Genomic DNA, 22,644 nt, shown 5'->3' with positions numbered 1-22,644 from the left:
CCCTCTCCCTTGGACTCCAACTCCCATCAGCCCCCGCGGATGGAACCCGTACGGGAGCGAGCTGGTTGCGCCGCGAGGCACGCCGGGAGATGTAGTTTCGAGCGGGAGGCGAGCGGAGCATTCTCGGCGTTGTGGGCGGGCGGGACTCGCTTTCCCGGGGCGCCGCGCGGCGGTCGGTGACGCCGGGGCCGGAGCCGGGCCGGCGGGGCCGGGCGGGGAGCGGAGCGGGCGCTGCAGGGGGCGGCGGGGCCGCGGTGTCCGCCATGGACTCGCGGGTGTCAGAGCTGTTCGGGGGCTGCTGTCGACCGGCGGGCGGCGGGGCAAGCGCAGCGCTGCGCGGGCGCGGGGGGCCCGCGCCTGGCGGCGGCGGCGGCTCGAAGACGAAGAAGAAGAACGGGCGGAGCCGCGGAGGGAAGGCCAACAACCCCCCGTACCTGCCGCCCGAGGTGAGCTCCGGCAGCCGCCGCGTCCCGTCAGCCGCGGAGGGAGGGAGACCAGGCCCGGGGCCGGGGGCCGCTGCCGCTGAGGGGCGGGAGGGGCCGGAGGTCGGTGCCCCCCGGAGCGGGTCGGTGCCACGGCCGGACCCCACAGGTTGGTGGAGGGTCTGGCTGGAGGTGCCGGCAGTGCTGGTGCGGGGCCGTGCCGGAGTCGGTCGGGTTGACAGCAGCCCTAGGAGCTATCCTGCAGCCCCGGTGTGCCCGCCTGCCCCGGGCTCTCCTCCGGGCCCTTCTCGCGCCCCTGGTGCTAGCGAGGTCCCTGCGGGCTCCACCGGAGCCTGTCCGTCAGTCGTATCGCACTGCCTGGCATCTGTCTGTGGGCGCTTTGCCGCCTGCCATTGAAATAGCTTCGGAAAAAAAGCTTTGCTCGCCTCGTAGTTCCAAACATCCCGTTTGCATCTCTCCCTCCCCGAGAGACGATCTGGTGGGTCTGAGCCCCTTTCCAGCTGCCAGACGGGTCCCGGTGACTCCCTTCCCAGCTAATTTGACAGCTGGTTCCTTCCATAGGGCTGCAGGTGCCATGGACAGAGGGTGCGGCACTTGTCTCTTGCAGCAGGAAGAAGTGGCATTGGTAGTACCGCGGATGTGTGCTCAGCTGGGGCAGTTGTCACCACTCTCATAGAACTGTCACTGTGGGCAGAATGACGTTGGCTGAGACTCAATTGCTTGGCCCCTGTCAGTGAACTTTCTGTAAAATATATAATAGCCTGTGCTGGGAGGGAGCAATTCCTCCACAAGGCAGGCCTGGGACTCTTGGGAAGATGTGAAAACAGCACTTTGCTACTGTTAGATCTTCTCCACGGGCAGGACTGTGCCCTGTAGCCGCAGTTTAGTTCTTGTTCCTTTCAGCTGGAGGCTGTAGAGTCCCCTGTGGTTTCAACTCAGCTTCCTGTTTCTGGCTACCCTGTGCGGTGTGTGCCCCAGCAAGTCGAGGCTTGTTTGCTTTTCTAGTCTCAAGTGCCTTGGAGAAGACCCACTCCCTTATTTAGATGACAGTGCAGTAGGTGAATGGGTTTTGCTTAGAACTGGAAAGCTGGTAGATGGCAAGAGAGGAAAACCTGCTACAAGTACCTTCGTCTCACAGCACAGCTCTGCTGCCAGAGAACTGAGCTGACAGTTGAGAACTTATGTTGGCCTTTTGCCACTGTAAGCACCGCTGTGGTTAAGAGCTGAGCTGGAAGGCAAGGAGAGGGCTGTTGCCTCTCCTGACATGCAAATAGGTATCCAGAGGAAAAGGAAGTGCTTACTGTTGCCAGCTCCATTTAGTCTGACAGAGTATGTGGCTGCCTGCAGGCTCTAGCCCTTTCTTAGTGGTCCTTATACTGAATCACTGGGAAAAATTACTTAAATATTGTATATCTAATTGTAAAATTAGATATTCTCTTTGATAAGCTGGAGCCTGTTTTGGTTGAATTGAGCTTGATGAGTACCCAGACCTTTCTGTTACAACCCGATCTGGCCTTCCCTGAGAAAGTACTTCTGAGCATATTGTGTACAGACAGTCCCAATCAGGTCTGGTTCTCCAGAACTTTGGCCAGTGACTAGCTGGCAGATGAGTCATTACCTTGCTTCTTTATGTCTGTAGTCCTTCCTTGCAGAGAGAAGATTCATAAAGTTGTAGAAGGAAGTCAGTGAAAAACTAATTGAGTGAGGGAGAGTATCATTGAGCAGGAGAGGAAGCAGAAGCTTTTGTTCTCAGGGCCCTGTTTATGTGCACATTGGAAGTTGCTGGATAGGGTGGGAGTGGGATGCTGTGTTTGACATTTTGTGGGTCATAGATGGCTGAGGGGGGAGACTTTAAATCATATGCTGGCCTGTAACTTTTAAAACTGGAATTCTCTCTTTTTCTGTGACTGTTAGACTGGCCCTATTCTTTACTGTCCAGAAAAAAATTTCCCCCTGGATAGTATTACCCTTGTGCCCCAATCTAGTTTTGTCCTTTGGTGTTCATGATGTGGGATACAAACAGCACAAACAAACAAACCATAAGGAAATTTCTAGTTGAGTGTAGGAAAGAATGGCAGAAGGCTGGGACCTAACACAGTCTCCTTCTGCCACTTTCCCTCTCTTTGAAATCTTCAGCACCAGTTTCAGAATATATGGGCAGCTGGTGCCTGTAGAAGTCCCTGTGGGCATAGCATCTAACTCTTCTGTCTTGTTTCATTCTCTGACCAGGCAGAAGATGGGAACATCGAGTACAAGGTGAGTCTTTTGAGGTTGCAGAAGGAGGTCTTCCTCCCAGAGGATTATTTTGCATTGAGTAACTTCACCAAAGACAGCCTATGGGTAACATGGTTAAGGAAGGGACGGAAGAGTGGACGCTACACTAAGGAACTACCATTCATCTTCTGTGTCTCTGTGCCAAGCTTTACCCAGTCTGCTGAGCTGGAAAAGCTTGATCTCAGTACTGATTTTTAGGAATCTCTTATAGTATGTGATGCTTATTGTATTGTTCTTGAGAGAGAGATGCAGATATCCCTGAAAATGATTTGCCACTTTCTTGTGGCTGCTCTGCCATTTGCACTTATTGGTTCCTGGATCACAGATTGGTCCTAGAGTGCTGTCTTTAACCCTGCAGCAGACAGGGTACAGATCCCTTTGTCAGGATGCAGGAAAATTCCTCTACCATATATTTGTACCTTTGTGAAACCCCTTCTCACCAGTCCCATGGCTTCTGTTCAGACACTGATACAGGCTGTGCTTTCTAGGGGTGGGTCAGAGTTGGGAACATTGCTTCACAGAATTGGGCAATGGGATTGCCTCTGCATCCAGGCTGTGACTAGAACTGCCCCTCTGTTAAACAGCTGAAGCTGGTGAACCCCTCGCAGTACCGCTTTGAGCACCTGGTGACCCAGATGAAGTGGCGGCTGCAGGAGGGCCGAGGGGAGGCCGTCTATCAGATCGGCGTGGAGGACAACGGGCTGCTGGTGGGCCTCTCGGAGGAGGAGATGCGAGCCTCGCTCAAGACGCTGCGCCGCATGGCAGAGAAGTGCGTGCTCCTTTTGTCTGCAGGGCCACCAGCGTGACTCCCTGGGGTCCCCCGAGCAGCTGGCAGCTCCATCCTACAAAGCCCCTGTATGACTGACATTCCTTCAGTCCTGAGGCTCATGAGGAAAGTTAGAGGGCTTCTGTCTAGAAGCTTGAGGCTCCTTCCCTGTTATCCCCAGCCTTCATCCCATTCACTTAGCTGTTATCCTAGAGGTGCAACTCAGCTATTATCCTAGTCAGCTGTTATTGCAGAGGTGTAAGAGCTGTTAAGTACAAATGTGTCTCACTCCTTCCTTATGTCTTTGTGGCAGGGTTGGGGCTGACATTACGGTGCTGCGGGAGAGGGAGGTCGATTACGACAGTGATGTTCCAAGGAAGATAACAGAGGTGCTTGTCCGAAAGGTGCCTGACAACCAGCAGGTAGGGACCTGTGGTTTGGCTGTCTTCTCCTGCTGGAGACCTAGAGGCTTTGTACGAGCAGTATGAGCAGCTTCCTTTTGGGATGGGAGCCCAAATCCTAGAGGCACTTTGTCATAGTTTGGGCCATAGCAGATGCTTTAAAGGGCTGCCAGAGGGAGGCTTGATGATAATGCTTCTTATCTCTAAGACTGTGATTGAGGCAGATGTCAGTGCAGAAGATTGCCTGGATCAGAGGTGAAAAATTATTTGGCTTCTATTGCAGTGGTTCTAATGCAGACCCATGTGCAAAAACGGAAGGATTTAGAGATCTGCTGCAACAAATAGCCTTTTTTGTGCTGTCAAAGCCTGATATGTCACATCTCAACTCTAGAGAGTGTATCATGACTGCTGGGCAGTGGTTTGCTGGGAGCAGAATCTGAGCAAGATTTAATTGCACATTGTCCCTGATGTAGGGAAGCTCTCTGAGCTGCATCTCCACTGCCCAGTAGTGCTTGTGCACTCAGTGGTTAAGTGTAATGATTTCTTTGTTCTTTTTCCTGTAGTTCCTAGACCTCCGAGTAGCTGTCCTAGGGAATGTGGACTCAGGGAAGTCAACACTATTGGGTGTCCTAACACAAGGAGAGCTGGACAATGGGCGGGGCAGAGCACGCCTCAACCTCTTCCGGCATCTCCATGAAATCCAGTCAGGAAGAACATCAAGCATCAGCTTTGAGATCCTCGGCTTCAACAGCAAAGGAGAGGTAAGAGAGAGCAGGTTGCTGAACTCAGAAAGCTGGAGGAGACTAGGATTACCCTCCTGTTAGACCTGTGAGTGGGACAGGAGGGAAGAGAGGTGGCACAGTTCTCTATACCTTAAGCTGAACCTGAGTGTTGGTTGTATGTTTGCAGCAGACACTGTTTCTTGCACCGATGGTGGATAATCTCTACTTAGTAATTCTGCCATCAAAGTGGATAGATAAGGGTTTTCTTTACATGCCTGCTGGGGCTGCCTCTCTCAAAAGCTCCTTATCCCTTAGGTGGTAAATTACAGTGACTCCCGGACAGCAGAAGAGATCTGTGAGAGTTCTTCCAAAATGATCACTTTCATTGACCTGGCTGGCCACCACAAGTATCTGAAAACAACCATCTTTGGCCTCACCAGCTACTGCCCAGACTTTGCCATGCTGGTGGTTAGTGCCAACACTGGCATTGGTGAGTGTTGCCCTGCCTGCATGGATTGAGTGCAACATGTGAAGAGGAATGGAGAATGGGGGGCAATGGGTCCTTGTGAGCTGTGAATGGCTTTCAGAAAAGTTTATTCATTTGTAAGCTTCTACTGATACCTTGTAAGCCAGTGTCTATGAGTGCCTGAGAGGGGAGTAGATCTGGGATCCTCTTACCAGCTGTAGACCACATTAAACTGTACCCTGGACTGAGAGGATTTGTTTGGGATTTGGGGCAGTGTTTCTCAGAAAAGAAAACAACTTTGAATATTCTTAGGGGTGCTGGATCCCAAAGTCTCGTAAAAAGGCATCTGGAATTCTCCCACATATATCTCAGACATTTTTGTAACTGTTCTCTGGCAAACTTTGGTCAAAGAATGCAAACAGCTGCATCTTTCTGAAGCAGACAGATCAGTCACAAAACTTCTTGGTAGTTTTTATTTTTCTGGACTGATGTTTAGTTTTGTTTAAAAGAATAACTGTGCTTTTTCAATGTATCATGAAGTAAGCAGTTACAGTGAAATCTCTAGAGTGGGCCCGTGGGATAGCCAGGAGACAGCTATCAGTATAAAGAAGCTACAGGGGTGACTGCTGCTGCACCTACACTCTCACTTGTCTCCTGCAGCGGGCACAACGCGAGAGCACTTGGGCTTGGCCATGGCCCTCAAGGTCCCCTTCTTCATTGTCATCAGCAAAATCGACTTGTGTTCAAAAGCCACCGTGGAACGGACAGTGAAGCAGCTGGAACGAATCCTGAAGCAGCCAGGCTGCAACAAGCTCCCCCTGCTTGTGAATTCAGACGACGATGCAGTTACAGCAGCACAACAGTTTGCACAATCTCCCAAGTAAGGGACTGTTCCTTTCTTCTGTTGGGAGCAGGCAATTCAGGCTGGGCTGCCATGCGGAGCTGGGGAAGGGTGAACACAGGGAAGGTGACTACATCTTGAACATCTCTGCTCCTTGTCAGGTTTCCTACCTAGGCATTCTCCAAGAAGGCATTTTCTGCTCCCAAGCTTTTTTCTGGGCTCTGGGAGCAAAGGCTGCATTAGAGTTACTTCTTCATGAGTAAAGTGTGTGTTGGCAAGGGATTGGTGCCTCAAACAAACATTGAGGCAGGGGTTACTGTGGAGTTGTATCTAGCCTTCCTGCTTTAGCCACTTTCTGGTACAGTATCCATCTTCCTGTGGGTCTCAGTAGATTCAGAATCCCAGAAACCTTCTGGAATTGTGCTGTGGCCTTCTGCTTATTTCTGTCTACTTGTGTCTGACAGCATCACCCCAATCTTCACACTGTCCAGTGTTTCTGGGGAGAACCTGGATCTCTTGAAAGTCTTCCTCAACATCCTCCCTCCACTGACCAACAGTAAAGAGCAGGAAGAGTTAATGCAGCAACATACAGAATTTCAGGTGGGTAAGGGTCATTTGTTTCTAGCACTGATACTGGACTTATTGCTGTGCCATGGGAGAGACTTTTGGGGAATTTGGACACCATGGGTAGAGATGTGGTGAACTCCTGGACTGTTGAGAGACATTAAAAAAAGGACTTGGTCCTTGATAAAAGCCTGATAGGCTGAATCTGTCGTAACCGTGAGATGTCTGTCTCAGGATACAATCATTTCTCTGGTTGATATTTAAAAGGAAGAGCTTTGTTCCTCTAATGGGTAGGTAGTGGGAGCTGGTGAAGCTCTGAGATGGTATCTGATGACCAGCAGAGAGATCACCTCCTTCCACCCAAGGGGCGGGCTCTTTGTCCTCATTCTGGAGTGCTGTTTCATAGCTGTCTATCTAAACAGCTTATTCTTGGTGCCTTGCTGCAGGTTGATGAAATTTATACGGTGCCAGAGGTGGGGACTGTTGTGGGAGGAACTCTGTCAAGGTAAGTGAGCCTAGGCAGATATGTGTGGATGTGAATGGTTGCTGGAGTTCCCACAAGGTTAGAATCACCTGCTGCAGAAGTGGAAGCCATGTGAGGCTCAGTTCTGATTGTTGCCACTGACTCAAGTGAGAGTAGAGCCCTACAGGGTGTTGGGAAGTGACATGAGCAGACCATTGGTCATGTGGTGGCAAGCAGACAGTCTGCTCTAAAGTTGCTGGATAAGGAATGTGTCCTGAAGCAAGCTGAAAGAAGGCATGCTGGAATCTAGAGTTGGCAGAGGTTAGGCATGATCCCAAGGAGTTGCTTTCTTCCTTCCTCAGGTGGGGGGGAGGAAATGTAAAAGGTAGATCCTCTGATTCCAGCAGGGGTTAACTGCACACTACCTCATGAAGAGGCAGCTGTCCCTCCATGTTCGGGAGCAATCAGAGCAGTCTGGCCATCAGCACACCCACACTGAAGGAGTGTCATCTGAGGTCTCTCCACCAGAAACAAAGCTGTGGCAGAGCACTGGGGATACAATGGCCCCCCTCTGTACCTGGGATTCATAAGAGTGCTAGTGTGACTTTCACTCCTGCTGTAAGAAATCCTGATTCTCAGCAGCTTTGTCTCCCTGTTAGTTGGTCCAGGGTAAGAGTCCAAAGACTTGGCCCTGGGGAATTTGTTCAGGTTGATCTTTGAGGGTGAAATGTCTTTGTCTCCCGATTAACTGTGTCCTGCTCTTCCACCCTGGGCAGTGGGATCTGCCGAGAAGGGGAGAACTTGGTGGTTGGTCCCACTGACGATGGGAAGTTCCTTCGGCTGAAAGTGTGCAGCATCCAGCGGAACCGCTCTGCCTGCCGTGTGCTGCGGGCCGGGCAGGCAGCCACCCTGGCCCTCGGACCCTTTGACCGCTCCCTGCTGCGCAAGGTTAGTCCTGCTCTTGCCGTGAGCAGGGCTGGAGGCTTCCCTAGGCATCCCCCAGTGGTAGGGTGGGAATGAAGTACAAATGTTTGCAGGAAACTTGCTGGAAGGGGAGGAAATGGCCAGGTTACAAATTACAGTGAGTACAAAGCTGAGAATGGGATGTAAGCCCAAGTCACAGAGTGGAGGTTTTTTTGTGGTTTTGGGGGCTGTTCAGAAGCAAGGGGACTGGTCTAAGCCTTGGGTTTTTCTGCAGGGCATGGTGATGGTGAGCCCAGAAATGAACCCCACCATCTGCTCAGTGTTTGAAGCTGAGATCGTGCTGTTATTCCATGCCACAACTTTCCGGAAGGGGTTTCAGGTGACGGTGCACGTGGGGAATGTGCGACAGACAGCTATTGTAGAGAAGATCCATGGAAAGGTAGGCCATGGGAAGAAAGGGGAGGAAGATGGACCTCCCTGTGGGGTTTGTTGGGTTTGTTAAGATTCCACTAGACCCTCTAGTAAAGCTGGGGTCTGCTGGTATTTTGAGTAGCTGTGTCCCTTCCTAGAGCAGACTTTATCCCTTTATCCTGCCCATTTGGTTGCTTTTCCTCCAAACATGTTAAAGAAGAGAGGTGAACTCTATTCTTCAGGGCTTGTGTCTTCCTGTCTCTTCTTATGTATACAGTAATGGGAAGGGCTGAAGCCTTGCAATCTGAAGAAGGCTGCTCATTTGCCTCATCATCTTACCATCCACATGTACCTCTGCCTGCATGCATCAGCTTGGGAGATGGGTCTAAGCTCTCCTGTTTTTCTTTTCAGGACAAGCTGCGGACAGGAGAGAAGGCAGTTGTCTGTTTCAGGTTCATCAAGCATCCTGAATACTTGAAGATTGGAGCCAAACTACTTTTCCGTGAAGGAGTCACCAAAGGCATTGGGCATGTCACTAACCTCCAAGCCATCACCACCAAAGAAAACGGCCTGGAGGAGTCCCTGGGGCCTGGACAGCTGAGCTTCTGACTACCAGTAGGTCAGAGAAATCTCCACTCACCAGCACCTGGGGAGAAGGCTGAAAGCTCCTGTGGCTTTCTGAGCAATGCCTGGAGCTGCTGCTGTCCCGTTCTAGTGTGGATGTCCCTCCTCTGCACTGTGAGATGGAGCATGAGAGAATTTCTTCCATTCAGTGCCATACGTGGGACAAGTTAAGCATGTTCTCCACATCGCCTGCAGCTTTCATTTGGAATAGATTCCTTCAGAATAGATCAGAGGTACCTGCAGACCTGGGCAAGCAAGTATTGGCTTTGTTTACTGTTTGAAATTGCTGGTTGGGAGGTGCAGCAACCTTGAAGACAAGCAGCAAAGGGATGCTTTTCCATCTCTGACACAAGGTCTGGTCCCATTTTTGCTGTCTGAGCACTGAGTTGATAACAGCATTCTCTCAAATGATGCTTCAGTACATCCTTCTGGGCAGGGGATGGAACAGACCATGCTACCCACATCAGGGGCTTGGCTGAACCTCTCAGAATGTGTTCAGGACACTTTTTAACCGTTTGAATCTTGGTTGGCTTTAATCTGCTGTGCGTCCATTCGTGCATTGGTTTTGCGTTACTCCAATCTGAGTGTCTTACTGTTGGACAGATGTCCTGTTCCCCACTCACATGTACACATTTCTTCAGCATCCATCTTTATGACTTCCAGGAAGCTGTGGCTGCTCTGAGTGGCACAGCCTCCTGACATAACATCATGAAGAGAGAGTTTGTACTTGGATCTGTTCCTTGCAGCAGCTGGACAGGAGGCCGTTCTGTGGAGCAGAGCAGGGCCCAGGCCTGTGCTGGTGTGAGCAGGTTGTTTCCATGGATGTTCACCTGAAGGTGCCATCTGCACATTGGTAGCAGTGGTTTGCCGTGGGCTCCCTGGTGTGGCTGCTCCCAGCCCACCTTGTTCCTCACACGCTTGCCTTAATGTGTGAGGAGGACAGGCTGCTACCTACACAAAACCAGGTAACTTCTGTTTTGACAGTGGCATGGTTTTATTTCTCTTGGAGCAAGAATTCCTTTCTTTCCATTGCCACCAGTGTTTGTTGTCAGAGGGAAGCTGATGTTGCCAGCAAGGACTCTGTATGTAGAGTGGAGCACTCTGTATGTAGAGTGGAGCACAGGTCTCCCACTCTGTCTTGCAGCTCTGCTGTGGAGCCTGGAGGGTGCAGCAGGGTCTGTAAAGCTGTACATAGGCTTTTGGTTTTATTGTTGACTGTTAGACCAAATGTGTCTGCTGTGAGCAAAAGGCCTTCAGCAAGCCCTGCTGGTTGGTGTGGTGGCCTGCTGGCCCTGACTGAAGAGAAGGCTGAGGGCCTGTGACAGCACTTAGACACCCAAGTGGCCCTTGTGCCATGCTGAGAGCAGTTCTGCTGCTGGGCTGCTGGCACAGGTGCTGCTGTGTGGGGCTGGGGGTCTCTGCACTGGGCGAGGCTGTTGTGGGGCAGGAAGACGGGGGCTGCACCCTGCCAAGAGCGTGCTGAGGTGGGGGGAAGCCTGGCAAGTGGTGGCATAAATGAAGGAAAGGCAGCTTAATAGTTGCAGGAGTGACGTGTCCCTTGGAAGGAGCACCTATCCAGCTGAAAACTGCTGCATCCCCAGCAGAGAGAAAGGAGTTGCCTGCTCAAGCAGGATCCCTTTTCTCCCCCATTCTGGCAGTGGGCTGGGTATTCCAATGACACAGTCTTTTCACCAATGCCTGCGAGAAGGACAGGCCCCAGCTGCCAGCAGGCTCTTCCCTTTGGTGCTAGTGTCACAAAGAGAGTTGGCTGGGGATGGGGGACTCCAGCTCTTTGTACTCTTCTGCACTGGTGTTTTCTGCCCCAAAGGGGGGTGCTGTGACCTTTTCTGAAACAGCTGATGGCTGGTCTCACCTCATCCCTGCCATCTGTGGCATGACAGCTGTTCTTGGTGCCATGCTCTTCATAATTGCTGTTTTGTTGTCTTGAATTTTTCTAATGCTGGGGATTGTCCCTGTTCTCCAAGCATCTATATAAATGTACAGAATAAAGATGTTTTATTGAGCTTGCTGGCTGAGTTGTACAATGAGTGAGGGTGGAGCTGGGCTCTTAGCCTGCTGCCCTTGGAGCTGGGTCACAGTTGGAGCTGGCTACCCTTCACCCATTCCTAAGCTTCCTGCGTTCAGCCCTATAAATACCACCGTGGTGTGGAAAGAATGCACGCGCTGCTGTTTACAACCCTGCGCTCCCAGCTTATCTGAGTAAGCCTGGGTGTGCAGCCTGAGGTGACAGCAGCCACGTCACCCTGAGCACAGCACTTTGGGCTGCCGTGGGCGGGACTTTGGGCTGTGGCAAGAGCCTCCTCACAGTCACAAATTCCCCCAGAGCCTAATTAAAGAGACGCTTTCTAGGGCACACATCTAACTGGTGATTTGTTTCTAAAATAGCTTCGACCTTATCAAGGGGTCATGACTGCCGTGTCTCCATGAGAACAGGTTGTTTCCTTGGGACAAGTAGAGGCAGAAAGGTTTCCCTGCGGAGATGACTTGTGACCAAAAGGATTTGCCTCTTCTAGACTTGTTTTTGTGTCACACAGTGGCATCTGCAGAGTCCAGTCCTGCCAGACACTTAGGAAATGAGATGTGCCACTGTCACAGGAGATGAGACAATCCTGCCAGACTGGTTCTCTTCACGTGAGGACTTTGGAAAATTTGTCACTTTGCAATGTTAGGACTGTCATTAGTGGGAGTGACTTCATAATTCCTTCCTCTACTTATTACCACAGCTGCACACACCAGAATGAATTTCTTGTTGTTCTTGAAATTTCATGACTGTGATGTCAAGTATTAGACTCCACTGACAATAATGCAGCAGCATCCCAGCACAGCATGTCTGCTGGAAGGAGAGAGCAGCTCAACAGCTGCATTTAGGATGATACAGTTCAGAAAACAGCATATAGATACACAGCTGCAGTTTGCATCAATTATCTGCTGCCTGAAAGGCTCTCTCCCCGCCTGCCCAAGGAAGGGAAGCCCGCAGCTGATGAAACTCCCTGAAATTCGATTCCTAACCCCACCCAGAGCTGCCTTGACGTGGCACATTCTTCCCCCCGCCCAAAGAGCCACGTTCAAATTATTGGCAGCAGAGCTTCTGGCGGGCTCCAGGCAGCTCGCAGTGTAGCAGAGCTGAGCCCTGCCAGGCAGCTGAGGGCACTTCTCTTGCCCTGGAGCCAGTCTCACCCTCTCAGTGCCTGCTCATACCCTCCATGATACTCTGCTTTGTTGGCTGTTGTAATCTGTGGAGCTCTGGAGTGGCCACTGTATTGTGGCCTATGGCTCAAGGAGCTGAAAAGTCATTTGGCAGAGCCCAGTCAGAACAGGTACCTGTCAGCAAGTTGTGTCTAGTATCACTCAGAGTCTGGGAGGAGGAAAAATGTGGTTATGCACTCTACACCAAACAAAAGCTTTCACAGTGTTCTTTGTGACTCTTGGCATGTTTTCTCTCCCTTCTAGCAAGGGCTCTAACAGTAGACTTGTTTATGTCTCAATAGCAATTATTATGAATTAGTGCAGAGTTTTCAAAGAGCCCACCAAAAGGTGTGCCTCTGCAGCAACCACTTCCTTAAATCTTTTATGACAGGAGTAGTCTTCCTTGTGTACTCCTGAGCTGCTGATAAGCATAATGCAATGGACTGCTACACAGAGGGAATTGTTAAACCATCTATAAAATAAATCCTGGGGTGTGGGAAGGAGGGAATAAAAATCACTGTCTTCCAGATGGAGGGGAGAAGGAACAATTGGCCTAAGCTATCACATATAAATTACACAGTAAGGACAAGGCCTGCAACTGCAGCCAGAGTAGAACCACGAGTTGAAGGTTTTATACAGAGTGATTAGACAGGGGTTCAAGCCAAGGCTTAGCTGGAGATTCCCTGGGATAAGCTGCTGCACTTACAGTAGCTGCTTTTATAGGAGGAACAGAATTACTGTGCAGTGATGGCATGCAAATACCTATGATAAGAGGTGTAGGTGACAGTACTGTGCAGCTTCTAGTAGCACCAGGCAGGCAGAGGCAGGCTTAGCTGCCACCAGCTAAACAGGCTACATCTACACAATTCATAAGTTCCAGTTCCTCTTACACTTGGGGTGAAGATAATTTACTAAACTTTTTGGCATTAAAACCTGGCAGGCAGTATAAAAACTTCAAACTGTATTTAAAAGCACCGATTCTTTAAAAACACTGATTATTTAAAAATACTGATTCTTTAAAAACACCCAGTGTGGTTGAGAGTTAAGGAGGTGAGGGCTTAAAGAAAAAATCTAAAGTTCTTGTCACACCTTCTTTGGGTCGTTTTGTACTAGATCCTGCTGGAGTCTTGGGCTTGTTCTTTGCCTTGGCAGGAGACCTGGAAGCCACAGCCTTTGCATTGGGAGCTGCTTCTGGAGCCATGGGAGGGCTGGGCTCCAGGAAAGAGCTTTGCAGCTCCAGAGCAAAGTGGTAGTCCATGTGCTCTGGGAACTCCCACACCAGCACAAGCTGGCCACACTTCTCACAGCGCTGCTGGTCCCCCGGAGAGGCAGGGGGCAGCAGGGCGAGCTCAGGAGAGGGTGGCAAATTCTGCTCATTTCCCTCCACAGCTGGCTGGAATTTCAGAAGGGTCCTGGAGCTGGGTGGAGTTGAGGGTGTTTGTGTGGCATCTGATGGCAACTTCTCCCGGCGAAGCCTCTTATACAGAGAAGTAGGGCTGGCATCGCTGGGATCCTGCTTCACAGGGGACTCCAGGTCACTCTGTACAGAGGCAAATCCAACAGGCAAGGCAACAGCAGCTCTCTCTTGCTGCTCTGGGGAGCTGGGCACAGCTGGCTCTGCAGTGGCAGCAGTGGGCAGGCTGGGTGCTGCCACTGCCTGTGACAGCTGCCGTTCTGCTGCCTTTTGGAAGAAGGACTCAATAGCACTAGCTGGCTTCTGCCGAAGCTCTTTGCTCGGGCTCCTAAAGAACTTGACCCTGGCCCTCCCACAAGACATGGAGTTTTGGCTGGTGGTGGCAGTGCCATCAGGCTGGGCATCACCCGTCAGGAATGTGGCAATGCCTGTAGAGAGGGTGACAGGCTCCGAGAACTTGCTTGCTGAGAGTTGCACTGAAATCAGCGGTGGAGACCTGCAAAGGACAGACCAACATCAGCTCAGACACCAGCCTGGAAAGCAACAAATCTTTTGAGGTAAGACTTCAAACAACACAAAACATTCACAGACAGGGGAACTGTAGTATCTGGCAAGGGCTGGGACAGATGTTTGCTCTGACAAAGTTAGTATTGCTACCTCCAGAACAGACAAAGCAGGCTGTGCTGGGCAAAGCAGAACCCCTCTTTCCAAAGCAGCAATTCCCAAAGGAAGGGCACTGGAGCAGGAGCAGCCAACTGCCAGCCTGGACTTTCAGTCCACTACAGGCTGAAGCTGCTCTAAGATGAGAGCACGTTAAAGGAGCAGCAGCCTTGTCAGAGTTTAACAGATGGGACCTTCTTGTCTTCACTGCAGAGCAGAAGGAAGGAAAGAAAATGCTGAAGGAGTTGTGCACTTTAATTTTTCTTCCTGCCCCAACGGCTTCCTCACAAAAGCTTTGTCCTTAGGATAGGACAACAAAGCTTAGCTTATTTCTTCAGCCCAGCAGGGCCAGGACAGCCTCACTTCAGCTGGACAAACCCCAGCCAGTGGCAATCCTAACTCCAAGTACAGAAGTGTCTCACCAGATGTGGGGCTCAGAAGAGGCCAGGCTGTCCTACTGCTTAAAGGTCTCTGCACTCTACTGTGAGGGTGCTGGGAATCACTTTTCCTGCCACTCAAATTAACTTGAGTTCCTTCCCAATAGGTCCCTGGCTTGTCCCATACCTCCCACATCAGAACCAGTCCTGACAGAGGTGTCCCACGTTGCCCCACACTCACCATGCTGCTTGGTGAGCCCCAGCCGCATTGCAGGTTTGGATGAGGGCGAAGGCGTCATTGCACATTTTCTGTGCGTCGTAGCGGGACAGGGCACACAGGCGTGACACGCGGGTGTCCCCTTGCTGGCGGATCACCACCATCAGCTGCCGGGCCACGCGGTGGTTCTGCCGGGAGAGCAGAGCTGTGCTTCCAGCGACTCCTGCAGGAAGGGGCAGGAACAGCCGAGGGGACTGTTCCCAGCCTGGAGCCCTGCCCAGCCCTCCGCCCCCTGCCATCTCCCGAGGGTGGGGTGGGACATGTCCTGCCCGGCCTGATTGCCAAGGGATGGGATACACAACAACAAGTGCTTGCACAGCTGTGCCACACAGGATGGGAAGCAGCTAGTCCTTGCTTTCCCTCAAAGGCAGCTCCACAGTTTTTTTGGCCCTGCTGCAGTGCCAAAGCTGGTGGATTGCTCCCACCCTGGCCTGCAGCCTACCGTCAGATAGCAGCACAGTGCTCCCTCTCTCTCACAGCCCATGGGCACACCTGTGTCAGCAAAGGGCTTGCAAGGGAGCAGCAGTGCAGCAGAAGGAAGGTGCAGTGGCTTTCAGATCCCTTCGTCCTAAAGCATGGGACAAGGACTATTCTTAACTCTGGAGTGTCCTGGGGCAAAACCATCCTGCCTGGCCATGTTCCTGCACACCTCTCTTCTTGGGACACCTCAGCACACAGGCACACATCTGTGGGTGAGCAGATTTCCTCCCCTCCCACATACCACCCTCAGACTCCTGCAAACCACTCATGGTGCAAATGTGCCTCCTTGTGTCCCTGTGCCTCCCCTCCTTACCTGGTTCCTGTCCTTGTTTAGTCTGGACTCCAGCTCCAAGGCCAGCTGCAGGAGCCAGTGCTGCACCTGGGCAAAGCAGGGGTAACAGACAGGTTGGGCCTCTGCTCACAGCAGTACCACAGTAAAAGGGGAATGCTGGGGGGGAATCAGACTGGAATGGACAGACTTTTGTAAGGCCCCATATCTGTAGTAGACCTTGACAAATCAGCCCAGCTGAGATTCAACACCGCAGGCAAGGACATTATAGATACCATACAAGCCCTGCATTACTACTAGACTTTGCCAAGTAACCTAGGTTCCCTGTCCTGGATTTCTCTTTCCATCTTCCTACATGGGAAGCGTACCCCACCTAATAGCTAAAGTGCATCCTGCCTCTTTCTTTGGGCTAGTTACCTTCCTTCTAACATCCATGCTCTTGAAGCTTGGAACTGTGAATAACTTTCGAACAGCACAGGCCCAGTTTTGCTCATGGAAGTTACAACCAGGATGGACCTCTTTGTGCAAGAGTTTGTCAATGCATTTCTGTCAACAGGGACTTCCAGAGCTCAAACCACCTTCTCACACTGAGCCTCTAGTCTGAGTTTCAGGGTATAATTGTGCAGAAAAGCAGCAGTTTTGCAAGCTAGTCTGTTTTTAGTATTCTTATCTTCTCCAGTGTGAAAGCCAAGCCTTATGCTAGATGTAGGCTTCTCCTACCGCCTTCTGTGTGGCCAGGGCTGACTTCCCAGGGAAATTCTTGCTGCAGCCAATAGACTGGGGCAGGTACCGGTTTTTGACAGGTTCCTCTTCAATTCCTCTGCACAAGTCATAGAGCCAAGACCTGAAAGCCACAGGGAACCGATGAGGTTAAGGCAGCTACAGACAGGCAGGCATCAATGGGCAGCAAGTCAGTCTCCTGCTGAGCCCTGCTTTCAACTCAGTGCAAGCTGTCACTGTCTCTCATCCTCAACTCTAGAGTCACAGCCACAGCTGAACAGGCAGGAGTCTTTCAGGCCACAGCTGCCTGTCAGCACAACTCCTCCACCTCTTCTCCTCAAGTGGCAACAGTTCACCAGTCTGCAGGGCTGTCCAACTGTTCTGGGCCCAGAAATTGTGTTTCTGGCTCCAGCCTGGCCTTGTAATTTCCTCTATGATGGAAATACTTGAGACTGTCAAGACTGCCCTCTTTCCAGCCTGCAGAGAGCCAGCCCTTTGACCCCACCCTTGGATGCCGTAGAGGAAGGCTGAGGCACTGGCTGACAAGCAAAATATGATCCTGGGGAGGGTGCGTGCCTGGGAGCAGGCAAGACTGGAAACCTGCTGTGGGCCCAATAGATCAATGCTTCCCAAAGATATCATTGAAGTTTTACCTTCCAACCTTTCCTAATCACAGCAGAACAAGGTTCTGTGACTGAAAGGAAGGCTCAATTCCTGCCAAGAGCCAAGTTGTGGTGAGTGGTTCATCATTACCCAGTTTTGTCTCCAAAATGTGTCTGGAGCTCAGTCTCACTGAAATGTGTCAGCTCCCCGATGTACTCCACTCCCAGGATGTCTGTGATAGCAGTGCCAAGCTTGCCTCCCAGGTTACGGCTACGGCAGAGAAACAAAGGAAAAAGCACACAGATGAGGCATCATGTGGACACTGTGACAAGTCTCATTGCAGCAGCTGTTCCTAGATAAGGACAACTAGAAGCTGCTAGGAACTAGCAGGACAAAAGGAACACCTGGCTCTTCTGATCATAGTAAAAGGACACATAGGAGTTGATGTAGGAACTGCTCCTTAGGTCCCCCAATTTTAGTGCTTCTCCCTCAGCTCCATCTGATCCCAAACTATGCTCTGAAGAATGCCTCACATACAGCTTCCTTCTTCTTACAGAGACAGGACCCTTTCCCACACATATCCTTCTCCATCCCTTGCAAGACACAGAAAGCAGAGAGCAGCAGTGCAGGCCTGGAGAGCAGGATTAGGGATCCATTCCTCTGGAGCAGCAGTGCTGGTAACACTTCCCTACACCAGGAAAAGTACTTGTGCACAGTGTGGATGCTAAAAAGCAAACCACATCTGCTCTCTGTGAGGACAGCTGTCAGTCACACATAGTCAACAGCTATGGCCTCCTTGCTTACAGTTGCTTCTGGCTTACACCTAGGCACCCCAGCAGACATCCTGAGCACAGCCTTACCCTGGGAAAGGATGCCCACAGGCTGCTGGTGGGATTATGGACTGTGGTCCGTTCACCAGCAGGGCTGTACTTCCCAAGCACACTCCCCCTGAACTGTCACTCACAGCCACAAGAGATCACTGGCAGCATTCCCTCTGTTTGTTAGGAGCATTGCCAAGCAGTTAGTGTGGAGCTGAGAGCCTCTGCTGGCTGCTGTCAGTGAGCTCCCATTGCTGTGCTGAGGAGAAGCAGCAGCAGCTCCCTGGTACTTACATGCTGCTGACGGGCAGTTGGCTGAAGAGCTGCGGCACAAACCGTGCAGACACCAGCGTCTGCCGGTTGGGCTTGTTCAACCCACAGGCCAGCTTTGCCAGTGTCTGTAACACAGAAAAGGGTGGAAACTCTGTTATTATACACTGTGCACTGGCCTAATGTGACTCTACTTAACAGCTTGTGCTACATCACCTCTAAGAGCTTGGAATAGCTGCTAGAAATATGTGCAGGGTGCACCACTGCTTGCTCTTAGGCAGTATCCACCTCATGGTGTGACATGCATTAGCTGCTTCCAGGCTTTAGTTCTGTGAATTGCTGGACTCCTGCTCCAGGCAGATAAACATCTTTCATCTGTTGTGGTTGCTATAGTTTTCCATCAGGCAAGCATGCTAGAGCTTCCACAGCATGCCCATGGTCCTCCCCCAGGCTATGTCTCTCACTATGCCTTTTTCCTTCATCTTCTGTGTTTGTCTTGCTTTTTCTCTATGTCACTATTTTAATCTTCTCTCTGTGAGGTCTGCAACAGCATAGTGCTGCAAAAGGAAACCTTTAAAATGCAGAATTGCTAGCCTGGAAGGGCTGCTCTCCTATACAGCTTCCTTTCCCACTCTAAGCTACCACAGGGTCAAAAATACACAGAGCAGCTTGAAGTGCACTTAGCTGGGTGTTTGAGGTTTTATTGAACAACTCTAATAACTTTCTCTTTCAGTGCTTTGCCACACATCCTGTAACTAAGCAAAATTTCTTGCCTGCCTATTGAGCTATGGCCTTTATTGACAGCCCATTTTACAGGCTTACATACATTTGAAATCATTTCTAGACAAAGTAGATCCCTTTTCAGATGTCCAATCACTGTTTTTCTTGTCTGGCTGGAGACTTCCAAGTTTACCCACCTCATAAAGTGACGTGCTGCAAGCGAAACCAATCACTGAGACTTCATGGGGAGAAATCATTTACTCTTTCTGACACCTTCTGTAAACTGCACATGCTGAAACAGGATTTGGCATTTCTACAAGACCACTTATATTACTGACTCATCCTGCTGCTTGTCCACAACTCCCGGCTACTTCCTGACTTACTGTGACTCAGCCAAAATCCTGCTGGTTGCTTTTTTTCTATAAACCACAAAAACAGTCAATGAGCATAAGAGGAGCATAAGAAGCGCTGTTTGGTGATTTCAGACTGACTCTAAGGTTTTTCAAGTTCAGAATTTTCAACTCTAATTTCATCTCAGAATTTTCACAGCCCAGGCCCTGAGCCCCATCTGTGCAACACCTGAATTCATACAGCTGTTCCCTCTCTGTAGGCTTCAGTGAAAATGCTGGCTCTCAGCAGACCTTGGACAGATCCCCCCAGGATCCCACTCTGAACATCCCAATTTGAGGGCACCTCATTTAACAAAGTCATTATGGGAAACAGTAATGTTTTCTTCAGCTACATGCATGCCCTTCAGACAACTTCAGCCACGTTGTCTGCTACAGTGTCATCACCAGGTTACTCAGCTCAGGGTGAGGTGTGTTGGAAACTTTAAGGTTGACACCTCACATCTGTAGTCTTTCCTGCACATTTGGCCACTTAGGCTGTCAAGGAGGGCACATAAAATGAATTGGCATGAGTGGTTCTTGAGAAAGCCATGCTGTTGTCCTTCAGGTGCTTCCTAATTTTTTGGTCTCATTCATCATCTGAGTTCCTGGTGTACTCTAACAAGGTACCTCATTGGGAAAAGCAGTTCCTTGGGAGAGTTTTCTGTAGAAAAAACACAAGGATAACACAGATAATCTTCACCTTGAGTTTCAGGCAACAGTTGTTGTAGCTTGAGAATGGTTTTTACTGACACAAATTCCCAGCAACTCGGTGGCAGAAGACCAAATTGGGGCACTGAGGTGAGGGGGGTTGCTTTTCCTCTTTCTGGTGAGTCAGCATTTACCCTGCTGGCCATGGGGATTTGGGTGATGCTCAGCCAGCTGCCAAGAGCAGCCACAGGAGCTCTTGGTGCATGACAGCAGCTGCAGAAACAAACGGACTTTGCTGACTTTGATGCTGTAGCTACAGAGGGTTTCCTGCTGGGTGGAAGGTGGGCTGGTTTGCTGAGAGCACTCTTCTGTTCTGCAGAAAAGGTTTGTACCCACCGAAGTGAGCTGGCTGTGGAAGCACAGCACAGTGTTCTGCACAGCCACAAGTATGCTGTGGTGATCTCTGCACTGTGCTTGCTGCTACAGATACACAGCTCTTCAGGGATAGCACAGTACATCACAATGTCCTTACTCTTTAAAAAAAAACCAACAAAACGCTGGCATAGGAAATGGAAGCTGGGAGAAGCTGCTAGGAATATCAGGAAAGTTCTCTGTTACTCTTGACTAAAGAAAGCAAAAAGGCAAATTGAACATAGCTTCCACTAGAAATTTCTGCACCAGTGACATTCCTCAGCTAGCTCATTTCTGCCTCACAGTCTCTGCTAGTTTCAGACTAAGCCAGTGCAGAACCAGTTCCAATCCCTGTGTACAGCTGGCAGTAGTACCAGCTGTTTCTGCAGCAGTCAATGAAATATATCTTCCTTGAACTCCAAAGCATCCATTTAGCCTTCACTTTCTTTCCTTTTTTTTTTTTTTAAGTCATAGCTTGCCTTTATAAAGTCATTACTGTATAATAAGCCCCTCTTTTGCAGAGCAAAAGGGATGCCTCAGCAAACCAGCCTGCATTTCACCCAGCAGGAAACCCTCTGTAGCTGCAGCATCAAAGTCCGTTTGTTTCTGCAGCTGCTGTCATGCACCAAGTGCTGCTGTGGCTGCTCTCGGCAGCTGGCTGAGCATCACCCAAATCCCCATGGCCAGCAGGGTAAACACTGATTCACCAGAAAGACAAAAAACAACCCAGCTCACCTCAGTGCCCCAATCTGGTGTTCTTCTGCCACTGAGTAAGTGGGAATTTGTGTCAGTGAAGCTGGCTACAGTGACTGTTGCCTGAAACTCAAGGTGAAGATTACCTGCTTTATGCTTCTGTTTTTTCTAGAGAAAACACCTCCAGAGGACTTAAACTCCTTTTATTCCTAGTGAGCTCTCTCATTAGGGTACACCAGGAATCCAGGCAGTAAATGAGGGGATTGCTGACTGCCCAGGCCACAGCTCTGGGGAAACAACTCCTCCCATTTCAAGATGTCTTATAATTTCTCTGAAGGTGTGATCACACATGGTTGCATTCCCAACTTGGTTCATCTTCTGTACAGGAGACTCCTAAGTATAAGAGACAATCTACAGTATGTCCTGACTCTGTAGCCCAGAAGATTCAGGCTGATGTGTTATGCACGTACCTTGTTGTGCGAGATGCCAGCTGAACACCGGAATCCAGTAGCTTCTTCCACTGCCACCCTAATTTCTTCCACAATTACTGCGCCCATGGTCAGCTGCAGGTCAGGACAATCTGGGTTATCGAAAGACAGCGACGCCAGCCACTCATCCAAACCACGCTGCCGCAGCTCCTCTAGAAAAGGGATACAAAAGGGATCTCAAGGGGACACGATATGGCACTTCTTGCTGAGCCCAGCCAAGGGACCCGCAGCAGCCAGTCCCAGCCAGCAGCCGCAGGCTTCCGTAAGCGCATTCCAGCCACAGGGAGGAGAACGTGCACCTTAAAAGCCATTCACTGCGGAAAACGCAGACCCCATTTACAAGCTCTCAATTGGAAGGAGTCAGAGCAGGCAGAGCGGGCCCTTCCCGGGGGGGGCGGGGGTCGGTGCGTACCCTTCCCGCCGGGATCAGCTCGGTGCGCGCCCTTCCCGCCGGGCTCGGGGCCGGGCTCTGCGGGCAGTCCCTGCACGAAGGTGCTGGGCAGCAGCGCGGCCGCCAGGGGGCTCCCGCGCAACTCGCGCAGCCGGTGGCGCGCGCTGCCCGTCAGGTCCAGGTACGCCTCGTCGATGCTCGCGCGCTCGATGGCGGCGAAGCGCGACAGCACCTGCATCACCTCCGCGCTGGCCTCCCGGTACCTGCCGGGCGGCGGGCACGGGCTCAGCCGCCGCCCTGCGCCACCAGGGAGGCCCGCGCCGCCGCCGCCGCCGCCCCCGGCCCCCGCTCTCACCGTGTGAGGTCCGCCTTGCCCCGCGCCTGCGGCACCCGGGCCAGCGCCAGCTCGGGGCACAGAGCCCGGGCCTCCGACGCCCACATCCCGCGGGACACGCCGAAGGCGCGCGCCTCGTAGCTCACCGCGATGATCCTGCCAAGACACGGAGGTGAAGCGCAGGGCGGGCCCGGCCCCGCGGGGAGCGGGGTGGGACGAGGAGTCGGGGTCGCCAGGGCGGCTCGCCTACCTACCCGCCGCCCTGCCATTCGGTGTACTGCACCACGGCGCAAGGGCGGCCGCGCAGCTGCGGGTCGAGGCGCTGCTCCACCTGCATAAAGAAGCAGTCCATGTCTACCAGGGCCACCACGCGCTCCCGGCCCCGAGACATCCCGCCACCGCCACCGGCTCCCGCCCGACTGAGTGAAGGATTGAATAACCGCCCGCTCTGTGGGGCGGAGAGCCCCGCCTTGGCCCGCCGCTTTGCGGCACCCGTACTTTCCTCGTGGGGCACGCCGGGAGTCGTAGTTCTCCAGGGTGCGGTGGGGCGTGCGCG

At 51.5% G+C, this 22,644-nt stretch overlaps 2 protein-coding genes across 3 annotated transcripts; one reads left to right on the top strand and one right to left on the bottom strand.

Annotated features, from left to right (window-relative positions):
* Positions 1-180: 180 nt before the first annotated feature.
* GTPBP2 (GTP binding protein 2) lies at positions 181-10,922 on the top strand. Its single transcript, XM_071430200.1, has 12 exons — positions 181-446; positions 2,673-2,699; positions 3,302-3,486; positions 3,797-3,905; positions 4,448-4,645; positions 4,922-5,096; positions 5,733-5,952; positions 6,378-6,513; positions 6,924-6,982; positions 7,717-7,888; positions 8,139-8,303; positions 8,687-10,922. Exons 1-12 carry the CDS (start codon positions 264-266, stop codon positions 8,882-8,884), a joined length of 1,827 nt encoding a protein of 608 aa, XP_071286301.1. The 5' UTR covers positions 181-263; the 3' UTR covers positions 8,885-10,922.
* Positions 10,923-12,998: 2,076 nt separating this feature from the next.
* On the bottom strand, positions 12,999-22,624 carry POLH (DNA polymerase eta). Of its 2 annotated transcripts, none has more exons than XM_071430180.1 (10): positions 22,343-22,624; positions 22,110-22,244; positions 21,776-22,017; positions 21,346-21,515; positions 18,039-18,142; positions 17,077-17,196; positions 16,324-16,447; positions 15,628-15,693; positions 14,799-14,962; positions 12,999-14,016 (listed from the first exon to the last, which is right to left on the bottom strand). In XM_071430180.1, the coding sequence occupies exons 1-10, from the start codon at positions 22,477-22,479 to the stop codon at positions 13,149-13,151; spliced, it is 2,130 nt and encodes a 709-aa protein (XP_071286281.1). In that variant the 5' UTR covers positions 22,480-22,624; the 3' UTR covers positions 12,999-13,148. The 2 variants fall into 2 exon arrangements, with proteins under 2 accessions (XP_071286281.1, XP_071286291.1); XM_071430190.1 differs by having other exon boundaries at positions 22,339-22,477.
* Positions 22,625-22,644: the final 20 nt, after the last annotated feature.

This window comes from Agelaius tricolor, unplaced genomic scaffold, assembly GCF_023055355.1.
Source record: "Agelaius tricolor isolate 1412-34295 unplaced genomic scaffold, bAgeTri1.0.p SCAF_1, whole genome shotgun sequence".
NCBI classification, from domain to species: domain Eukaryota; kingdom Metazoa; phylum Chordata; class Aves; order Passeriformes; family Icteridae; genus Agelaius; species Agelaius tricolor.
Note: the sequence above shows the minus strand (reverse complement) of the source record. Positions and strands in the feature narration are given on the sequence as shown.

What these genes read in the sequence shown, in the direction of transcription:
- GTPBP2 (XM_071430200.1), top strand. Translation starts at nt 264, where the DNA reads ATGGACTCGCGGGTGTCAGAGCTGTTCGGGGGCTGCTGTCGACCGGCG. An exon ending in CCCCGTACCTGCCGCCCGAG is followed by an intron (nt 447 to 2,672) that starts GTGAGCTCCGGC and finishes TTCTCTGACCAG; the next exon opens with GCAGAAGATGGGAACATCGA. An exon ending in CAGTTTGCACAATCTCCCAA is followed by an intron (nt 5,953 to 6,377) that starts GTAAGGGACTGT and finishes TGTGTCTGACAG; the next exon opens with CATCACCCCAATCTTCACAC.
- POLH (XM_071430180.1), bottom strand. Translation starts at nt 22,479, where the DNA reads ATGTCTCGGGGCCGGGAGCGCGTGGTGGCCCTGGTAGACATGGACTGC. An exon ending in ACCGAATGGCAGGGCGGCGG is followed by an intron (nt 22,245 to 22,342) that starts GTAGGTAGGCGA and finishes GTGTCTTGGCAG; the next exon opens with GATCATCGCGGTGAGCTACG. An exon ending in GGGGCTCACCAAGCAGCATG is followed by an intron (nt 14,017 to 14,798) that starts GTGAGTGTGGGG and finishes TGTCCTTTGCAG; the next exon opens with GTCTCCACCGCTGATTTCAG.